The sequence below is a fragment of the Ahaetulla prasina genome, chromosome 4, assembly GCF_028640845.1.
Source record: "Ahaetulla prasina isolate Xishuangbanna chromosome 4, ASM2864084v1, whole genome shotgun sequence".
NCBI lineage: Eukaryota > Metazoa > Chordata > Lepidosauria > Squamata > Colubridae > Ahaetulla > Ahaetulla prasina.
Genome location: NC_080542.1, coordinates 87,961,261 through 87,975,197, shown reverse-complemented (window position 1 = coordinate 87,975,197; position 13,937 = coordinate 87,961,261). Strand labels below are relative to the sequence as shown.

The 13,937-nt window shown below is 41.7% G+C and overlaps 2 protein-coding genes across 5 annotated transcripts in view; both read left to right on the top strand.

Annotated features, from left to right (window-relative positions):
• Window positions 1-13,937, top strand: part of LOC131198914 (uncharacterized) — a 165,593-nt gene that overhangs the window by 56,116 nt on the left and 95,540 nt on the right. The window lies entirely within an intron of this gene.
• Window positions 1-13,937, top strand: part of NEK11 (NIMA related kinase 11) — a 290,895-nt gene that overhangs the window by 271,792 nt on the left and 5,166 nt on the right. Inside the window, exon 16 of one of the 4 annotated variants that reach the window (XM_058184185.1) lies at window positions 13,764-13,853. The exons of the other annotated variants lie outside the window; for them this stretch is intronic. Coding sequence (XP_058040168.1) covers window positions 13,764-13,809 — 46 coding nt within the window. The 3' untranslated portion in view covers window positions 13,810-13,853. The remainder of the gene's footprint in view (window positions 1-13,763; window positions 13,854-13,937) is intronic. 4 annotated transcript variants of the gene reach the window in all.

Sequence of the window (13,937 nt, the reverse complement as noted above, 5' to 3'; positions counted from 1 at the left end):
TCGGTGAATTTAATCCATTTATGTTGACTGAAAATAATTTCACTTCTTCCCCCATTCCACTATTTATTTGTCACCCTTACTTCCCTCCTTTGTCTTGTTTCCCTTTGCTTTCTTGTTCTCATTCCTTCTCTTTCCTGTGTCTTAAGATCACTTCTCTCTCTCGTATCTTTTTCCAGTTCCTTTCCCTCTAGCTGTTGTGCCTCTTGACTTTGGGTTTCCAGTTCTTCTCTGCTGTCTGATTCTTTCTCTATATATCATGTATAGAATTCCTGGTCTTTTTCTATTGTGTCTTTCCTTATTTTCTTATCCTGCCATGTTATTAGCAGTCCTTCTGGTATCAGCCAACAGAACATTATTTTGTTTTTTATTAATTGTGTGGTAAGGAACTGGTTGTCTTTTTGTTTCTCCCTAATTCTCTTTGGTATTTGTTTGAGGATTATGACCTCTTTTACTTTGTAGGTCAACTGGTCATCCCTTTTCTTCTATAAACTTCATCCCTGACCACTCTTTCCCCAAACCTTATATCTATCTCCCGTGGTAATCTGTGTCTCCTAGCATAGTTCATTTGCACCCTGTATACTTCATCAATGTTGTTTCTTAATTCACTTTTATCCATTTGTAGTGGGTCAGCTATTATTATTATTATTATTATTATTATTATTATTATTATTATTATTATTATTATTATTATTATTATTATTATTATTTATTTGATTTTTATACCGCCCTTCTCCCGAAGGACTCAGGGCGGTGTACAGGCAACAATAAAATACAGGCACTACAGTATACAATTTAAAATGCAAGTTAAAAAACTTATTATAATTAGCCTAGAACTTTAAAAAATTATAAAAACCAAAACCCCATTTAAAATTAGTAAAAAATTTAAAATCGATAAAATTTATGTAATTTAAAATTTAAAATTTAAGCCAGCCCCACGCGAATGAAAAGATTTGTATAAATCTTCTTCTCTTGTCTCTGTGATATTTTGAAACCTCAGGTAGAAGGCAGATCTCTCTAATTCGAAGTGGGTAATTGGCTCCTTCAAGTCTCTGTTTGCTGCTACCAATCTCTCTTTGGTTTCTTCTAATTTCTTTTCGGTTTGTTCTGTTCTTACTTCTGTGTCTTTTATTTTCTGTTCTAGTGTATCTTGAATTTTTCCCATTCTATTGTCCAATTTCTTTATGTCTTCTTTTACTTCCTCTAATTCACCCTTCATTTCCTCATGATTATTTGTTATTGATTCCTGTGTTTTTATCATGAACTCCTGAATCATATTTAGTGAAGATTGTAGACTTTGCAAGGTTGGTGTCGGCCTGGTTTTTCATTGCACGCCATATCTGTAATTGACTTTTGCTCTGCTGGAGAGGCTGTCATTGACATTTTTTTGTCACTTTAGTTACTGTGGATGTATTTGACATTTTTAAATTTTTGAAAAAAATAATTCCACAATACCATCAATTGTCACCTTTTTCACTCTAGATCTTCCTTAAAATAATAATATGGTGTTAACATCCAATTTTGTAAATTATTATATCTTATTATAATATAATATACAATATACAATTGTTTAAAAGTAGATCTCCTTCAAAGTTGTTTAAATTACCACAGTTCTTAGTCTTCAGTCTCTCTGCTCACTCTGCAGATTCCTTGTTCTCTGCTTTCTGAATGGCGGCTACCTTCAATTTGCACTGTTATTGTCATTGTCTTTCTCTTCACTTTCTTTACTTTCTTTCACTTCTATCACCATTGTCCCAAAAAGGTAGCCTTTTCGTTCTTCCTGCCACATTCCTCCACAGAATTTTGTCTCTCGAAACACTGTTTCCAATATATCAACCATTCAGTCCATACTCACAATCACCTTCCCTCCTCACCAATCTACAACGATTCTGTCTTCTTTCTTCTCTGCTCCCACCGTGAAGGCACCACCATCTCCAACTCAGAGACTCACTTTTATTCAGTAATTTTTATAAATCCCATCCATCAGAGAGATAGTTCGGTGTCACACATTTTTTTTTCTTTTCCTATCCGCCAATACTTCTGCCACTTCTCACTTTCTGCTTCCTCTTATATCTTTGTTGGGCCACCATGTCTCCGGACCTTGCCTTGACATCTGGTCTCTTCTGCGCTGGTTTTTAGGGCTCTCACCCTTCATAATGGGGGATTGCTTCTCTTCCTGTCACCCCTGGATGTTCCCCTCACTATAGCTGTCCCCTGCAAGGACCTGCTTTGCTGTTACTGGTTTCCAAAATGCAGAAAATCAGGTAGGGAGAACGGAGTCTAGTACCCCTGCACTGCACCACCTTGGCACCACCCCAGAAGTCTCCTAGTAGTTTTCTATCCTCACTCCATTCCTAAGAGGTCTTTAAGGGGCATGCATAAGCGCACCAGCATGCCTACCGTCCCTGTCCTATTTCCACATTTACTTGTATCAGTCTCATATATTCATAATTATGTCTATACTTTTATTTGTTATCTAATACATGCTTGACCAAATAAATAAATAAAAATAAATAAAAAATAATTGATTATAAGATCTATCAGTGCAAGTAAAAGTACCTACTTGGTTTGTTTTCCCAATTTGGTTAAATATTTGGAAGCAATCATTCCAAGAAAAATCTCTTTATTAAGTCAATATCAATATTTCAAGCTGCATAAAATATATAAATGAGGATAGTGCCATTGGAAAATTATTATAAGGAATTTCCAGTTTAGGTTGCACCTAGCACGCTCCCAGTCAAACCTATATTAAGATTAGAGCAAGCACCACATCACAAAGGATAAAAAACAAAAATATACATTGCCTCTATCCATATCTATATGCCAAAAAGAACTTTTCAGAATCAAGCAGCATTATAAGTAAAGAGCACTTCAACTTTATTCCATATTTAGTCCATAATTATGCAACAGAGATGGCAAATAAGAGTCCAGATTATCTTTTTACCATTGAAGAAACATGATGTACAATGAGTTTTCCAATAATTCAGAGATAAGTGAAAATACTTATGAGTCTGTGGAAAAGAACAAATTAAAAATGAATAAGGCTTCAAGATGTATAGATACACTGATAATTTGGTTATGCTGATTTCACTCAAGCATTACAAATATGTTAATGCTTTATTTCTTATATAGTGGTCAAACTTTTAGGATCTTTTTAAAGCTTCAGATTTCATAGCATAATAAATACTTATTTTCATATTTTCAAATTATACTTTTGGGCCTATTCATTAATTTAGTAATTCATTGAATGAAAATGGAGAATTATTATTTAGTGCCATTAAAATCTTGGCAAGAGTTGGTTTCCATTAGAATATAAAATATTATACATTTTCAGTGTTTAAGGTGGTAAGATATGTTAGGACATTGTTAGTAGGAAATGTAAATGTGAATATAGTAGCTCTTATAAGCATTTGATTTTAAAAATGATATGCTAAAATGTCTTTTGGAAAATATGGGTGAAAATGGAATAGTTATTCCTAATCAGATACTTTATAATGATTCTTGAAATTTTTTTGAATGATTTGCTCAGGGTTCAATTTAATTCTAAAACATTGAGCTTCAATAATTTGCTTAAAGGGAGGGCAGAGCCGACATCATGACGGTATGACGGTATGACAGGCAATCTTGAAGCTTCAAGATCGCCGATATCTTCATTGCTGGACGGTCCATTTTGAACCTCACCATCCCATAGAGATGGTGATAGAGGAGGATGTTGATCCCAGGGACATCGCAAAGTCCCTGGTTGATCCAGGAGAAGCCCCTTTTTCCGGCAGCAAAGAGGCAGCCATTAAAGCTGCTGAAGATGGGACAGCTCCAGAATGGCAGAGATTGAGAGAAAGTATGTCGGCTTGGTGAGAGTATTTTTAAATAGATTATCAGAGAGAACACCCTGAGATTAAAAGAAAGTTAAAATTGAAGACAGAAGAAGGCGGAATTAAGCCTGAGACTAAGGTAGTTTTCCCTATTTTTTAACCTATTTTTATATGTGGATGTCTATGGACAATTTTACTTTTTAACCTGGACTGGACTGGATTGAAGATTTCCATTTTATTTTATTTTTTATTTTTTACTCTTAGTGCCTTTTTAGAACAATTTTTCTCTGGTTCTGTTTTTGTCTACTTTTTTATCTTTTCTTTTTTCTCTATTTTTATTCTTTTGTGTATTGTGTATTGGATATGAAAAAGAGGGAAAGTGGAGAAAATAAGCAATAAGCAACACTGCCATCTAGTGGATTGGAAATATTGTTTCTCTTTTTTTCTTTGGTTTAAGAAAGTAACAACTGTGTGCATTTCAAGGACTCTGAGCCTATTCTAGATAAAATAGTGGGGAGAGCATCAAAGACTGTTTGCAGGATTATTTATTCAAGTGCTCTTCTGGGAAACTATCAGTGGCAGGAGTCTGAAATTGAAAAATAGAAGATTGCAGTGACTCTGGAATGAGAGCTGTAAATATTAGTTGAGAATTAACAAAAGAAAACTTTCTCCTTTTCCCCTCAGCTTTTTTCTTTCTTTTTCTTTTTCCCCTGATTGGAGACTGTGAATGTGGTCAACACCCCTTTGGTTAATTGGATTAAGACATACAAGAGTCTGAATATTTTTTCTGTTCTCTCTTTTTTTCTCTCTCTTGGTTTTTTTTTTTTTTTGAGTTGGTCTTTCCTTTTTTACTGTTACTTGGGAGAATATTTGTCCTACATATAAGTGGATTAAGATATAGAAGAACCTGAAGACTATGTCACAGAAATGAGTGGAAAGGCAACAGCTATCGGTTCTTCCACATCGACTCCTTCTTCTTCACCATCTGGAGGACAACGATCAATACAAACAGTGCTACAACAGGAAAAGGAAAGGGAATGAGAGAAGGAAAAGGAAGTGACATTACAGATGATGTGGCAAGGAATCCAAAGAATACAAACAAGAGTGTAGAATATTGAACAGAGAACAGAAAAAACAGATGAAAAGGTGAAGAATATACATCAAATAATGAAAAAATATGAGGATAGACTCAAAAAAATTGAGGGAAAGGAAGAACAAAGAGACAAAAAAATCAGAGACATCGACAGTAGATTAGATGAGGTTGAGCGAGATAAGAGTGGAATATTGTGGGATAGACAGATTAGAATTTTATCTCAGAGTTCAAAATATAGAAGAGAAGGGAGAAAATTTGGCAGAAAAAATGATAGAAATTCTAGCAAAAGCACTAGAAATTACTAAAGAAAAGATGATGGATGGTGTAAATGAGATATTTCAAGTCCATACAAGATATGCAATGCGAAATAAGTTACCAAGAGGAGTCCGCATAAGATCCATTAAAAAATTGATTAAAATGCAAATACTACAGATTACAAGAGAGAAAACATTGAAATATAAGGATAAGGAAATTTGCCAAAGCATTTTGGACAGAATACCTTAGAGAGAAAGAAGTGGAGACAAGAAGAAAAGACCCACTGATTGAACTACATGAAGAATTCTCAGTAATGACTGACAAAGAAGAAAGTGCAGTGGGTGATAATGTGGAATATAAAGAACAACATGAACCGAGATCTACTAGAGCAATAAACCCATTTTACAAAATATGAACAATGGAAGAGAAAAAATTGATTACAATAAACATAAATGGACTTAATATACCTACTAAAAGAAGAAAAATATTGCATGAATTAGAAAATTTAAAATTTGATATAATTTGTCTACAAGAAGTACATATCAAAAAGCAACATGAACATTTATTGGTACAGCCAAAGTGAGGGAAAATATTTTCAAAACATGAGTTTTGAAACATGCTCTGGGCAAAAAATTAAAATTGATCAGATCAGGAAGGCTTGAGACTTTAAGTTTTTTTCTGGTCCGAAGGAGAAGGCATTGATAGAGGCAACAGAAAAAGATTCCTTCAGTGGCTCCCAAAAGCTTTCAAGCATGAAGATCTAGCAGCCAGGGGAAATGTTCTGGTAAGAATTTTGCAGAATCGATTTTCTATGCCAATTAATTTCAGATGTTTGGTATCACTTTCTGTAAGCTTCCAGACAGGTTTCAAGCAAACACATGTCCCAAAAATTTTCACAGCCATGGTTTTCCTTTAAATTATAGGATGCCCATTTCCAAGGGTTGGTTACTGAACCTGCCCTAGCTCTTACTTTAGTGCATCCAGGATTTTTTCTTAGTCCAAATTGAGGTTAATCAGTGTGCAATCCAGACTTTTTTTTTATACACAATGAGCCCTGGGACTTCTACTCATGAGACCACAATCTCATCAAGTGAGGGAATTGGCTGAAAGGGATGCCCCTCCCCCGTGGAATTAGCAGGGAGATCTGACTCCTTGGGCTTTTAGTGCCACAGAGCAAAAATCAACATAGGAGAAGCCTTGTGTGAAGGTCAGTGAAGGGAATAGTTTCAGTCTAATTCTGAATGGTGTGTCTCTCTGTGTGTGCTGTATATGTAGCTACTTTTACAGTGCAAGCAATACAAACAATACAAACATGCTGGACAAATTTCCCTACCATAAGACAGAAATCTAAGATGTTCTGAACTTGCTGTGATAGCCACTCTCAAATACAATCCTTACATGAGAACATTAGACTGATTACAATATAAGGAGACAAGAAATAAAACCTTACAATGAATTTTTACCCTCCCCCATAGTCTTTCCAGCTGTCTTCTGGGGATTGAAAAGAGTCTTTTAGTCTTTACTTGTACATCTTAGGGTCTTTTCTTTCATGTCTGCTGGGTGGCATGCTTCGTAGTAAGGCTGCTCAGTCAGGCTTGAAAGGTCTGCTCCACTCTGGTTGCTGTGATGACTTTCAGTGGGAGCTGGATTCAAACTCAATTCTTGGCTCAAACAGATGGAAGGTCTTCTCTGGCGGCAGCATCTGGAACCATGTGCTCTGCTTCCACAGTTGCAGAGTCATCTGTGCGGGGCTGAAAAGCATTAGAATACGATCCCTTCCCCCTTTTTGTGGGTAATCTTCCCAGGAAAGGCATTGTAACAGGATTAGGGGAGGTAGATATCTTGCAGGCAGAGTTTGAAAAGAAACAACACATCAGTATTGCAGTTACTAAACAGATAATGCAGCTTCAACAAAATGGAGACACAACTGATTAGAAAGAAAAAACTGGATTCACATGCACATTTAAACACACAGTAAATGCAGGAATGATTTTTTCCTTGTAAATGAACTTAAAATGTTTCCTCATAAACTTTCCTTGTAAGTGAACTTAAAATGTTTCCACATAAACTTGGATTATTACTTTAAGATACAGAGAGGGAAGGAGACAAAAAAATAGAAATAAAAGTTCTCTTTACTCTGTGCTGGTTGGCCAGACAAACACAGGGCAAAGGCTCTTTTTCTCTCTTCCCCATTTTAATTGCCTCGACCCTTTTTCCCCCCTAACAATTAAAATTCTTGTCTCTAGACCTCAGATACCTTTTATAGTTACAATTACCTCGAGGCGCACAAAGTCTTAGACATACACACATAAAAAACAAGGAGGACAAAGAGGAAAACAAAACTCTGAGATTTATATGCACACTTGATCATTCCCACCATAAATTTCAGTTAAATTAGGGAAGGCGCAAATCTTAACAGACATACCACGTGGTTCCATAGAAAACAGAGAAAGAGACAAACAAGCAAACAAACAAAACAAAACAAACAAAACCCCCAACATTCCTATTTATATATTTCCCTTTTCTTTTAAGTACATTGATTTAACCAAATTTGTTTCCTGTTCTCATCTCTTAGCAAAGCCCATTTTTCACATAGTTTCCTCAACTTCTTTTTCCTTATGCCAGCCAACACTGGCACCTGCCTGGCATCCCAGGCCCCAAGCATGTCTCCTAGGGGATTTCCTGCCACCCTCGAGCTACCGCTTCCTATGTTCCTTGGAATTAAGGCTCACTTTGGCTTAGCTGGGTGGTCCCTCCTACAGTTTTCAGAAAAAAAGGTTCTGGGAAGGACTTCGACTCCTGTTGTGTCTGCACCCCCCGAGCCGGGCCTCCTGCCAGAAAGTGACTTTGAAAGTGAGGGGGAAGGGCCATCAGGACTTACCTCAGGAGCACTGACTTCCCTGGCTCAGCTCCAGGAGTCAGAGGTAGGCCAGGTGGAGGAGATAACGAGGCCTCCGTCCCCTGACTCTTCCCCCCTCCCAGGCCATGCCTCCAGACCCAGCTGATGGCAATCAGGCCTGGCTGGATCCTAGGTTTCATAGGCAGGAGAGGCGGGAACAACAGAAGCAAGGGTGGGGCAGGCCTAGGAAGTGCTGAGTCATGGAGCCACACCCCATAGGATATAAAATCAGCAAAGGCTGCTATTTTTTTTTTATTATTTACATTTATATCCCGCCCTTCTCCGAAGACTCAGGGCGGCTTACAGTGTATAAGGCAATGTATATAGTGTAGTGTATAAGGCAGTGTATAAGGCTATGCCTCTTTGTAACAGGCAAATCAACTGCTTAACTAGAGTTGAAGTACTGTTTGTTCCTGGGTGACTCATCGGCATCAAGGGAGATAACAGAGTCACTTGGCAGATGCTCACTAGTTTGCTGCCAGAGCTGATAGTGCCGGCTAATTAAGCATCACTCAGATGGAGGCGAGGGGGGACAGAACAACTCCCTTCTGTCAAAGTATGGGCCCCTTCCTGTTAAGGGAACTTCGGTTTGGATCAAAAAAGGTGATCCCAGAGGACCTACTGCCCCTCCAGCAGGTATGAGCATCTCCTAGACTCTGCTTCCTGCTTTGCTTTCTCTAAAATACACTAGTAATCTCTACTTTTATTTGTCCCCTTCATGCTCACTTTCCTTTTGCTCGGCTTCCGTTCCTAATAAACACAATGATCCACATTTGGCTTCCCCCCCCTTGCTTTCTCTAGCCTACTGGTCATGGCTCGGTGGAGCTAGCAGTGGGCAGAGGTGCGGCTAGAGGTTGCTCAAAAAGGTGGAATCAGACTGTTGTCCAGGTAGAATCCCATACACACAGTTCCTCCTTCCCTAACAGAAGGTCCAGTGCTCTGGCAAACGCCCCATGCTCTCCAGACTGTTGATCTTTCTGTGGTTAGGAAACGCACAGAGGAAGCAAGATCCAGCTGTAATTGGGAGAAGGGCCCTCTCACTCACACACATGCAGGCATACACATATTTCCCATGCTTTAAAATTAAAATTTAGAGGTACTCACCTTCTTTCCAAGCAGCCTTTGAGCTCAACACTCAAAACCCCTTTAAAACCTAGTTCCAAATGGCCAAGTTCCAGGAAAACTTACCCACAGACTCAATGGGTCTGCTGCTAGCAATGGAGGCTTACCTGGGCCAGGTCCATTGATTAGATTAGTTTGGAGTCCCATCTGAGGTGCCAAATTGTTGGAAGAAATATCCATCCAGGTTCAGTTCCAAGTGGGGACAAAGATCCTGGAAACATGGAGACTGCTTGGAAAGATGGTTTAATGGTGGTCAGGTTCACATGGCTTGAATTCCTGAACAGAATACAGGCAAAGTGTTTATACAAACTGCAATACAGGCAAAGACTTGTATACAAATACAGGCAAAGACTTGTATACAATACAAACTGCTTACAGGCAAAGACTTAAAGCCACAAAACTAATAATTAAATCAGTAAAGACATGGACGGAGGAATCAAAATTAAAGCTACAGGCATGTTTTGACTGCACTGATTGGAATATTTTTAAAGATACCTCTGCAGACCTGGATGAACTCACAGATACTGTAACATCATATGTCAGCTTCTGTGAAGACCTATGTGTACCTACAAGGAACTTGCGAATATACAGTAACAAAAAACCTTGGTTTACACCTAAACTTAAGCAGCTACAACATTCCAAAGAGGAAGCCTACAGAAAAGGTGATAAAATGCTGTACAATCAGGCCAGAAATGCACTAACAAGGGAGATCAGAGCAGCAAAAAGAAGCTACTCTGAAAAGCTAAAGAATCAGTTTTCAGCAAATGAACCAGCAAACATGTGGAAAACTCTTAAAAATATCACCGGCTATGGCAAACCTCCTTCCCAGGCTGAAGGTAATCAACAACTGGCAGATGACCTGAATGAGTTTTACTGCAGGTTTGAAAGGAAACTACAGCCACCTATCTCCACAACCCCCATCTCAGACACACCAACAACAGCCAAGCCTCCTACAACTGACCCCATTTCATTGGGTTCACAACCCCTAGTGATCACAGAAAAGGAAGTGCAGGACCTATTTCACAGACAAAAGCCAGGAAAAGCTCCAGGCCCAGACAAGATAACTCCTTCTTGCTTAAAAGTCTGTGCTGACCAATTGGCCCCCATCTTCACCCATATTTTCAATAAATCACTAGAGATGTGTTATGTTCCTTCTTGCTTCAAACACTCTACCATCATCCCAGTGCCGAAGAAGCCCACCATCAAGGAACTGAATGACTACAGACCAGTTGCTTTAACATCTGTAGTCATGAAAACCTTTGAAAGGCTAGTGCTTTCCTACCTGAAAACCATCACGGATCCGCTGTTAGACCCCTTGCAATTTGCATACCGAGCAAATAGATCAACAGATGATGCTGTTAATATGGCTCTGCACTACATCCTACAACATCTTGAGTCTCCAAAGACCTATGCAAGGGTCCTTTTTGTAGACTTTAGTTCAGCATTCAATACCATCATTCCAGACATTCTTCTAACTAAGCTAAACCAGCTACAGGTACCGCCCTGTGGGCCGGCTATGGCCTGCCAAAGCAATTAATCTGGCTCACGTGGTACCATGAGGTTGCACCACCCACATCACCCCACCCAGCTGCCGGGCCCCGCCCTTCGGCCAAGCATGGGCCATACTTTCGCAGGTAGCTACAGTGAGCAGAGCAGTGCAAGCCCCATGGGCTATAACTGGAAGATAGGCCATGCTAGACTGAAGGGCTGTCTTGGGCTGTGTGTGGACACAGCAAGGCTCAGCTGCCTTTTGACCCCTGCTCTGGGCTGGGCAGCAATTCAAATTTCCAGGCTGGCCATGACCCCCAATCCCTGCCTGTTCTTTCCTTTCTCCTGAAGCTAGTGGCAAAGAAGAAGGCAATCTGCTGCCGCTCGCCCACCCCCAGCCCACATCTTGCCCCCACAGCTTCTGGGCCTCGGCTACCACAGCTGCCATTGGCCAGGGAGCATGAGGGTGTGCATTGTCCCTCTGCCAACTGGGTTTCCCCGCTGGCCCACAACCTTTGGCCAAGCGCAGGCCTTACCTTCATGGGCAGCCACGGTGAGCAGAGGAGTGCTAGCCCTGCAGGCTGGAACTGGGAGGAAAGGCCAATGGCGGGGTAGGAAAATCCACCCTGTACCAAAGGGCCGCCAAAGGGCTGCCTTGGGGAGGTGGATGGTGAGACTCAGCCTCCTTTCGGGCCTGTCTTGGCTTCCACAGGGCCTCTGGGCACGTACTACCCGCTTGCTGTAGGCCCAGCATCCAGCCTGTGACCAGGACTTGTCGCCCAGCAAAGCACTCTCCCCGCTTGCCACCCACTGGCCAGACACCTGGAAGCAGTGCATCACCTTGCGCCAGTCCTTGGCCTCCTGCCCAGCCACCGGCTTCTTGATGTGAGCAGAGGCTGCTGTTTGGAGCGAGGGGAACCACAGTGCAAGTGTTGAGGCATAGCTAGAATTGGAAGAAAAGACTGCGTGGGTGTGATGGAAAGAACTGGAGCAACACCCAGCAGCTTGGATGAGAAGGCATGAGTGGGGCAACAGCTGCTCTTGCCAGTAATTGAGCCCACCATGCCAATTGGAGTAAGGCACAATGGAGGGACCCACATGGCTGATCAGTGCTGTCTGCCCATGTGTTTGAGCAGTGACTGGAGAGCTGCATGGGGATGGCTCGCTCAAAAGAACTATGGCAGAGCCTTGCAGCTTTTATCAGCTGGTTTGCCTCTGGATAAGACCCCTCCCCCTCATCTCCTCTTCCCCTTTCAACACAGTCCTGTTTTTCCAAACACCCAGGCCAGGCTGGGCAGCAATTCCCAGGGAGGTGCCCGAACCAAGGAGGTTCAGACTGTTTCCTGCGGCTTGGCCACTGCATAAACTGCTCCCGTCCCTTTCGAAATGGCCACCTGGCACTTCCCTCAGAAACCAAGGGCAAGCGAGCAACTCTTCCGAGAACTGGGGGAGGGGAGGCAGGCGCACTGGTGGAGGAGATGGTTGCTGCAACCCCGAGTGACTGGTCTCAGCTGCAGCTCATGGGCATTCTGTTCACTGGGGGAACTGAAGCAGTGAAGCACCACCTTCCGCTGCCCCTGCACCCTGGGGCTTGCTTTTACTCTGGGCTGAAGTGGCGAGGAGGCAATGGCAACAATGAAGGGAAGCCCAGCTATCGCAAGCTGCAAGAAAATCACAATCTTTGGCACCACTGGCATGACAGGCCTGGCCAATCTGGCGCAAGCCCTGGTGGTGGGTGAGGCAGGGCAGGGGGCATTGGCCTGGGGGCAGAACAAGCAGGGGACCTGCAAAGGGGCACGCCATCCCCTGGCTGCAAAAGGATGTGACTGCTTCCCCGGAGAAATGTCGCAGCAGCTGACAATTTGGGGGGGGGCAAGTACCAAAGGATCAGTGCTTTGCACTCTGGCTGCTATAATGAATATGAGAAGCCCAGGCAATGTTTTGAGTGCTCAGGCAATGTTTTGAACATTAACATCTCCAGCCCAATGAGCTCAGGCTGTTACCATAGCCAGCCCTTTGCCCATGACTTCTCCATTAACATTCACATCTGTCAATTTACCAGCTCCAGTTACTGAACCAGTGAACATCCAGTCATTATCACCTCACCAATGAATCTCCCAGCACCAATGACATTAGCTGGCCCTTTAAATATAGCCATGAGACCTGTGGAAAGCATGCCTTTCCTTCCCCAGGCATTGCCAACCTCTTCCCCCCCCCCCCGGTAAAAACAAACAAACAAAAAAAAAACACTAGAGCAAAAAGCAGTATTAAAAAAAGAAATAGAAAAGGGGCTGCTCGTATTGTTTAATGGACTGCTAAATTGGCATAATGGACTGCTAAATTGGCCATGCCCACCCAGTCACATGACCACCTAGCCATGCCCACCCACCCAGTCCAGCTCCCAACAGTGTGAGGGACTGTGAATTGGCCCCTGTTTAAAAAGTTTGAGAACCCCTGTATTAGACAGTACATATATGGGTAAATGAAAAAACATTTTCAAATCAGCAATCTACAACTTATAGTCTTTATTAGGATTCTTTCCAATAAAGGAATCTTTATTGGGATTCCTACCTTTATTGGGTTATTACGGATTAATCTACAAATACAGATACTTCCCAGTGGAAAATGTTGATCTGCAAACATAGAAAATTGATAATGTAACGCGGTGGTTCCCAAGGTGAGTGGTACCACCCCCTGGGGGCAATGGCATGACTCGGGGAGCAATAAGAGGCAAGGGGGGCAGCAGGGGGCACTAAAAGGCAAGTGGGGTGGCAGAAGAGTGATGAAGGAGGGCCCCTCGCAGGGCGCAATTCTGCCTGGGGCTCTGTCGGATGCCAGTCAGCTGAATACTTCCGGTTCCGGCCCAACTTGCCCCATCACCTCCTGTGTCTGCATCTGCGCCTGCATCTGCATGTACCATACGCTGGCAGCCATGCTAAGCCTTGTGCATGCTGCTCTGTTTTGCCTGGCTCGGCAAACTTTCCCTATTTTTTTTAAATTAAAAAAGCAGGTTTCTATTACTCCCCACCCTCCACAATTGTAACTCTTTTCAAATCAGATGTGAACACACACATATTTTAAGTATTCTGATTTTCAGATCAAAATGGCAGAAGCAGAAAAATCAAAGAAGAAATGTAGTGTGAAATATCTGAAGTACGGATTTATACCAGCACCATCAAACCAGCAGGTGCCACTATTATGTGAAAAGTATTTTCTAATGAGGCAATGAAGCCTTCCAGACTGAACAAACATTTGAAGAAGGCACATCCTG